The sequence below is a fragment of the Cynara cardunculus genome (assembly GCF_001531365.2).
Source record: "Cynara cardunculus var. scolymus isolate 2C chromosome LG 17, CcrdV1, whole genome shotgun sequence".
Classification (NCBI taxonomy): Eukaryota; Viridiplantae; Streptophyta; class Magnoliopsida; order Asterales; family Asteraceae; genus Cynara; species Cynara cardunculus.
The window spans coordinates 21,475,356-21,483,636 of NC_037544.1; the positions used below are offsets into that span (position 1 = coordinate 21,475,356).

Here is an 8,281-nt window from a genome sequence, read left to right on the forward strand (position 1 = left end):
GTTTAAAAGATTTTGATTGTGTTTAATGATAAGTTTAAAAGATTCTAACCGTTTTCTAGATAATATATCATTTCCATTATTACCTTTTTAATTTTAAATTTTTTTGAATCTTTTTAAATTTTAATTTTAATTTTAAAAATCTTTTAATTTTATTTTTTATCACAATATGTGGTTATTGAGTTGTTCTCGCGTTTTCATAAATCACAGGGGTTCTCGTTTGAACCCTTCCCTATATATATATATACATATATATATAGGAGTAATCAAATGCAAACCATCCAATTTGTACAAACAGTGCAAACCACCCTCATCCGTCGATTTCATTGTTTAATCTTATGAAAAAAAAATCATAAAATGGTTTAATCTTGTGAAATTGTTTCATATAATATGTTTTTTGATGAAGTTGTTTCATATAATACTTAATGAAATTTTAATGAAACTGTTTCATGTATTTCTCTAAAATTAAAATAATGAAGATGATAATATTCATGATTAACACCCTCCACAATAAAAATGATTAATCAACCTCTCATAATTACAAAAAAAATGAACAAAATGAAAAATTATAATTGGTAGGTTTGTACGGTTTTTACAAATAACATGGTTTGCGAAGTAAACTTCCTCTCTCTCTCTCTCTCTCTATATATATATATATATATATATATATATATATATATATTAGATGTGGATAAGATATTGTTTGATTTTTGTAACGGGTATAAGAAAGTGAAGGATGTTTCACCAGAATGCTAGTATAAATCAAATGGCAATGAAATATGTAATTGAGGTTGCTTTTTTCATCATGATCAAGTCATGTGTAAGATATACATAAAACATCATAGATTGGTAGATGAGCATTGAATAATAGGCAATAATAGAGAGAGAAGAGGAGGAGATATGTGTTTAAGCACAGAAATCGATAAAGAGTGATCGAAGGTCTAGACATATTAATGAGACAGTACGAATATTAAGTTGCTTTAAATGTTATAAAAAGAGGCAGTCATGACAAAACAATTACAAAAAGGATCGGTGAAGGAGATCAAAGTTATGAGATCTCAATGTACACAAACTAAGTCGTTAGCAATATGCACAAGTAACCATATTTGCTCAACATCTTTGTCCGTTTATGAGATAACGATTTTTACATAAAAATAAGGGAATTTTAATACATACCAAAGATAGCAAAGATGAAGAGAAGGGACTGATCTTATAAAAGACAAGATTTCGCTACATTCGTTATTATAAAGCTTGCTTTTCTGCATTTCCCTACTTCTAATCATTACGTTGTTTTTGATAGCTCCTTTACACCTTTCTCTTCTTGGTAATTACACATGCATCCCACAAATTAAAATATTGAATTCGCCAATCTAAATATCCTAAGGATTTTGAGCCCTAGAAAAGTGATAGATCCCCCTTATAATTCATGTTCGTCAACCAACATCATTTTTCTTTAAATCCACTTTTTTCTAGATTGTCGTAACTTATATAGTCAATCATAACTAAGAATTAATATAATTACTTTTAATTGTGCCATTTGAAAGTTCAAGTAACCAGAAAAAGAAATTTCTTTAAGTGCATAATTACATAAATACACGTTAATTTTAGAAGGTTGATGATAAAATTGTGGTTCATCTATTTAAGCATAAGGACCAATTCTCTAACCATGTCAAAGTTGAGGGACTAGTAAAATAATTTGTTTCATTATAGGGACCAATACAAACCAAAATGAATATTAAGGGACTAATATTGCCAAATGTTCAAACTTCATCAACAGCTTTGAGAAAGATATCTCTCTAACACGACACCGTTTCATCAAGCGTTGCCGCTTTACATCACACAGCTTTGCTGTATATATCTTTCATCTTTGCCCTTCGATTCCTTCACCGACCAAGCAAAAATGGCCATGGAGTATTGTCAAAGATTCGTTATTCTCACGCTTCTCCTCCATTCAATCTTCTGCATCAACCATCTAGTCAAGTGCGATGGTATGTTCAATTTCTTGCTTTTGATTGATTTCACTTGAATCTAAAAGAACCATCATTGCTAGAGCAAATCTGCTTAATGGGTTTGTTTTGTACATCATGATCCAAGAGTTTCTTATTTTTCCGATTAACTATCTGTACATCTAAGGTAACTAGCTTCTTCTAGCTTGTTAGTGCGACTGATATTTGAAGTGGAATTTCTAGTGCAATGTTGGATTAATGGGTTATACAAATGCTTGAAATTAAGCTTAAGGACCATTGGATCCGAGGATATGATGTGTGGGATTTGGATCTGATTGATTCCTTTTTGATTTGTATCGGTGAGATTGTTAGATTTCTAGTGATCTAAACTAATCAACATAGCTTTAAATTTAAGGTACAAAATCTGAGACCCCTTTCCTTCTTAGTGTTTGTTATCGAATATCTTAGTAATTTGATTGTTCCAATAATTGGAACCCAGGAATGTGTGTTAAGTATGTTATCACTTATCAAAACTGATATGCTCATGGGATTTGTTGTTTATTATATTATGGGAACATTATATTTTTGGTGGATGATTTGGTAGGAGGATATCATTCCTCAAGTTGATTCTTGAAGGCAGTATAATTACATCACTTCTTCAAAACATTCCCCATTGCAATTGAATTATGCATTTCAAGAAGTCAATTGTGGTTTGATCCACTTTTCTCATTTGGAGGGAATTGTTTTAACCATTTCTAAGTGATTGCATCTTTGGGACAATAAAACTAATCATTCTATAGTAATCGTATCAACACATACTGAGTTTTGTGATTTCCTGTCTGATTTATCTTATGTCCCTCGTGTTTCCCTTCTTCCTTTTTGGTTCATCGTGTCTGTTGCATGTTTGCATACTCTCTTACACGTCTCCTTGTATTTTGTTCAAGAGAACAGCCTCTCTACCCTCAAGTACGTCGTACATCCCTATCCCCAACTCTACCTCTGTATGGGATATACTGCATTTGGATGATTTATGTTTACCTGATATAAAATAATTATATTTTTGTATAACTTTTCACAAGTTAGAGATATTCATGAAAACAACCACTCTACTACATGAGATAGAGAACAAGTCTCCTACATGCCACCCTCTCCACCCACCTCCACGTTTGGTTTGTCTATGATTGAACCTTCTAAATGTGTGCATAGTCTCCTGCATGATTCCCACTCAATCATCTAGCTCTGCTTGATGTATATTAGAAGATTGACATATTTTGACCTGAGTTGATGCGCTTTGTAAAGATGATGGTTTTCTCATTAAAGATTGTCTGGATCCGCTTTGGTCCTTGGGAGCCAGCATTAGGTTTGTCCTCCAGAAAGTCATGAGCTCGAATTATAGAAGCCTCTTAGCAAATATTGGGGTAGGTTTCTTAAAGCAACCTTACGAAATCCAAATGTCCCTTAAGATCGTCTGGCTGTTATCTGAGAAAATTTGTAGCCATTGGAAGTAACAAATGATCGGTTCTTCAAATTGATGGTAGTTTTTGGTTGGTGGCACATAAGTTTGAAACCTCATGTAGCCATTGACAGGATTACTCTAGTACTATGTTGCCACCTGATTCTGATGATTGCCAAGTTTTTTGCTAAAACTATGTTCATCCCCTCACTCAACTGAATTGGTTGATTACGAATTAGTCTCCATGATGCTGTGGCACCTGTTTGGATTGAATCTGTTAGAGTTCCACATTGGCTTGGACTTGGATCATTTCTTCTTAATATATGTTGGAACCTTCCTTCTCCCCTCAAAGGGCTCTTTCGGAGATGTCCTTGGAGGCGGTTTCGTGTGGGGCCAGTTGGGGTTGCCGATAATCAACTTTTTGCCCAATTATGGGGGTTCCGCGTGTTCTCCCACGGTATAGTGCCAAGTTCTACCACTCTAGGGACTCCATGCATTGTGCAATCTGTACTTGTTTAGCCTCCTTTCAATAGTCTGCGACAATCTGTGCCCGTCTAGCCTCTATTGGAGGAGCGTGTTAAGAGTCATACAACGGCTAGAGTTGGACCATTTCTCCCCTCAATATATTTTGGAACCTTCCTCCTCTCCTCAAAGGGCTATTTTGGATAGTAATTTTGAGCCTTGGGGGTTCCACATATTCTCACATAATCGTTACATTTATTCGCAGTTTATGTGCCACCGGTTAGGATTAGATCAAACCGTTGCATTGGATTGTCTAGGGGTGTCGGGAAAAACAAAAACCGAATAAACCACCGGAACCAAATGAAGTCCGGGTTATTCGTTTTCGGTTTTATTTGGTTAGGTTATCTGTTCTTATTCAATTTATTCGGTTCATTTTTAGTTATGTTTTTCAGTTTTGGTTAAACCGAATAAGGAAATATATTATTATTTTTTACATTTTATTAATTATTTAAAATTTTTAAAATAGTTAAGTTTGAGTTAATCGGTTCTGGTTATTTGGTTTGGTTATATATCCTTATTCGTACGGTTTTCAGTTATTTTTTCAGTTTTAGTAACCGATTAGACAAATTATATTCATTCAACCTCAATTAACTTTTGTGTAGATTTTTATGTAAAATATTTTTAAAAGTTGCAAAGGCATTTTCCCAGAATTACATTAACTTTTGAGTTTTAGCCGATCAAATAAACAAAAACAGATTCTCTTCTACAAACCTTTTTAAACTAAAATTCTTATTTGGTTTAACGGATGATCAAACTAAATAACACGGAACTGATAAAACAGAACCTTATTAGGTTTGGTTATCGGTTGGTTTGAAGAATGTTGAAAACCGAATAAACCGACCGACAACATCTCTAGGTTTATCCCGGTATCCTAATTAAAAGAAATTCGAGTTGCCTCGACAACATAAATCTTATATGCACTTCTTAATTACACTTTTGCACAAGTTGGGGGTCTTAACGGAAACAACCTCTGTACCCTTTGAGACAGTAACAGAATTGCTTACATCCCACCTCTCAAGACCCCACTTTCGCATGGGACATACTGGGTTTGTTTCGTTTGATTAATTGTTACCATTGAATTATTGAGTTTTGGTCATCGTGAACCTTATGCTTCTTAGTTACACCTTCGCATAAGCAGGAGGTCTTCATAGAAACAATCTTCTACCCTTTAAGGTGGAGGACCGATCTTCATACCTCCCACCCCAAAACCCACTTTGGCTTGGAGTGTAGTGTGTTTATTTGATAAATGGTTACCATTGAATTAATGAATTTTGGTCATCTTTCAGATGAAGAAGACGGACTTCTTTCAGGAATCAACAGCTACAGGGCAACAGTAAACTTAACAACACTAACACAAAATGACCGAGCCAAATGCCTTGCGGATAAAATCGCTGACCAACTTAAAGACCGGCCCTGCACCAACACTACTGGTTCGAACACAGTTCCAGGCACCGAACCCGAGTTCGCCAATTATCCAGACCTTTTAGATAAATGTCATTTGAATGTAAGCACCACAAGAGATGGAGGTGTTCTTCCGGCTTGTGTTCCTAACCTCGATCCAGGCCTCGTGATCTCCAACTACACCCGATCCCAGTATTCAAGTTACTTGAATGACACCAAGTATACGGGAATCGGGATCGGTTCAGAAGACGATTGGATCGTTGTCGTGTTGACTACAAGCACCCCAGAGGGTGGCTATTCGCCTGGTAGTAATGATGTAAATTTTGTTTCGAAGATTGGACCTGTGCACTACTCAATGGTTCTACTCGTGGTGGTTCTACTCTTGTGGACTTGATCGGTTTCGTGGAGTGGTCATATGGATGGTTTTGATTTTCAAGTTGTATTAACACGCGTTCATAGAGCGATTACTTATGGTTTAACGTATTTTCGGAGTTCTTAGATGAAGTCGGGATTTTGCATAAAACTTTTGAGTTGTTTATGTTCGGTATTTTGTTTTTCAATTGTTTGATCATAGACTTTTTAAGATCAAAGCGAATTTGAATAGATCATGAGATGGTTGATGGTATTCGTATAATGCAGCTGGAATAGTTGTATATCCATGCAAAATAACGGGATGTAAAACAACCGTGTACCCATATTATAATAAATAAACTAGTTGTATATTGATATAGATATTGAGCTATTTGCCCACGACATGTGTGATGCAGGAACACTGTCGACGGGTTTGTAAACCTATAGGGTTGCACACAAAAGAATGTGTTTGCCTCTATTTCAAAAACCTGACTTAAATCATGTTGATTATTAAAATAATTATTTTTGATGAATAATTATGAAAAATGTGTTAAAGTGCAATTATGATAATTACGTAATATTATCTAGTATATAATTATATTAAAATCTAAGATAATTATATAAATATTATACATAATTACTGAAAGATTGTAATATCCCAACTTGACAACAATTGAGAAAACTCCATATAAATGTAGATATTCAAGATTTAGATTGAGATTAGAGAAAGATGATAAACATAATGAAAAACGGTTAGATTCATTTATTCATGAAAACAAAAAAAATACAAAATTCTCTCAATCGTTTAGATGGCTCTCATGTAAAATGAAATAAAATGAATAACCCTAAAATCTTAGCTCATGGCACCTATATATAAGGTCATTTACAAGACAAATAGCCCAAGCCCATAAACTTCCTAAAAGCCCAAAATACAAATCTTTAAATAATATTCATAATATTATGGGCTAATTTTATCTAACAATCTTACTCTTGTTTTATAAAGAAAGCATCTCATATAAACTTCCCCTTGCTTTAGTTAGTAGTTCTTATGTGCCACTCTTTAAGTCTTCAAAGCGTTACAAGCTCCCTCTCAAATGTAGGCTCATATTCTTGAAAATCAAGACAATTCACACTTTTTATCCAGCTTTCATGATTCAATTTCATCGTTGTTTATGACCATCAAGGAGTCTGATTGAGAGAAAACATAAAACATGCACATTGAACTCTAGCCTCTTAGTTTATTAACAAGCTTTATTCAACCATTTTGGATGAAAATTGAGTGAGCTATGCAAGTTTTCCCTCGGCCGCGCAAAACGATCATCAAAACAGAAAATTTGACTCTTCAAACCTCGTTGAGTAAATGTTCAACTCCGAACTGTAGACTTGAAAAACAGAGGAGAGAGTGGCATGAAATATGTCACAAATGTAGTTTGAACAAATGAAGAACAGACAAGCGAACACCATTCTGAAATCGGAAGGAGCACGAGTGAAAAAGCAATGCTTTCGGTCCAATACCCTTCTGCAAACTTTGATAGTGAATTAGGCATATCATCTCTCAGAATTTGTGAAAACTCAAAACTTCAAATTCGTGCATCTGTGTTTAGCTTTCCTATGCAATTGGAATCATGAATTTTGGAGCTTCGAGGTGAAAGTTGTGCACAAAAATCTATAGTAGTGCAAAGCTGACAGCAAGCTATTAAAAGATGAGCTCTGGTCCATGTGAGCTCTGGTCAATGAGAGCTCTAATCCATCGAGAGCCTGGTCCGTTGAGATTTCTGGTCCATCAAGAGCATATGAGAGCATCAATTACGTATAGAGCTTTGGTCCATATAACTAGAGTTTTTGGTTCATCGAAGCTGATCATACCTCTTTCTGATTTAAGGCTATCTCTCGTCTGTCTTGGGTTTTGCTCTGGTCCATTATGACCAGAGCGCTGGTCCATATAACCAGATCCTCTGGTTCCCCTTCTGGTCTACCCTCTAGTGTTCTTTGATACAAGAATCAACATAGAAGGTTCATGTCCAACAACTTTACACCAACTTTCACACTAAATTAGACCATGATAGCTCTGAAGTTTGCAAAAACTCAAAACATAAAAATTGCACATTGGTTCGTTATCTGTTCAGAGAATCTGAAATCACCTTCTTTGGAGCTCAAACGAGTAAGATATGATATGTGTACCACAGTCGCACAGATCTGTCCAAAGCTTTGCATCAGCACACCGTTGTCACCACTTTAATGATGCGCATGACCCCTCTACTGTTCGAATATTTGAATGATCAAATTATGAAACTTCTTAATACATCTGTTTTCTATCTAGGGCCTTTTGAATCGCCTTAATTGGTGCCTTGCTGAGTGAGATATAATAAATTTACTACAACATCATAAATATGTCAACATGTTGATTTTCATATTTTCATCATAGTCGATCTCCATTAAACTTTTTAGAACAAAAATTACAAATAATCAAGTTTTTTATTGATCATTTCAAAAATTTGATTCTAAGCAATTAAAGATCTGACATCCTTTTAGGATCTGACTATGAACAATCCAAATAGAATCGGATCTTCTCATAAGCATTTCATCAAACATGTAGAGTGCAGAACCAGAT

The 8,281-nt window shown here is 34.8% G+C and overlaps 1 protein-coding gene across 1 annotated transcript; it reads left to right on the top strand.

The window, feature by feature from the left end:
* The first annotated feature begins 1,827 nt into the window (after positions 1 to 1,827).
* LOC112500961 (uncharacterized GPI-anchored protein At5g19250-like) lies at positions 1,828 to 5,922 on the top strand. The gene is made up of 2 exons (XM_025104586.1): positions 1,828 to 1,985; positions 5,205 to 5,922. Exons 1-2 carry the CDS (start codon positions 1,898 to 1,900, stop codon positions 5,711 to 5,713), a joined length of 597 nt encoding a protein of 198 aa, XP_024960354.1. The 5' UTR covers positions 1,828 to 1,897; the 3' UTR covers positions 5,714 to 5,922.
* Positions 5,923 to 8,281: the final 2,359 nt, after the last annotated feature.

Bases quoted from the DNA above. Each gene is read 5' to 3' on its own strand.
- LOC112500961 (XM_025104586.1), top strand. From the start codon at position 1,898: ATGGCCATGGAGTATTGTCAAAGATTCGTTATTCTCACGCTTCTCCTC. The intron at 1,986-5,204 runs GTATGTTCAATT...GTCATCTTTCAG, and splicing joins CCATCTAGTCAAGTGCGATG to ATGAAGAAGACGGACTTCTT.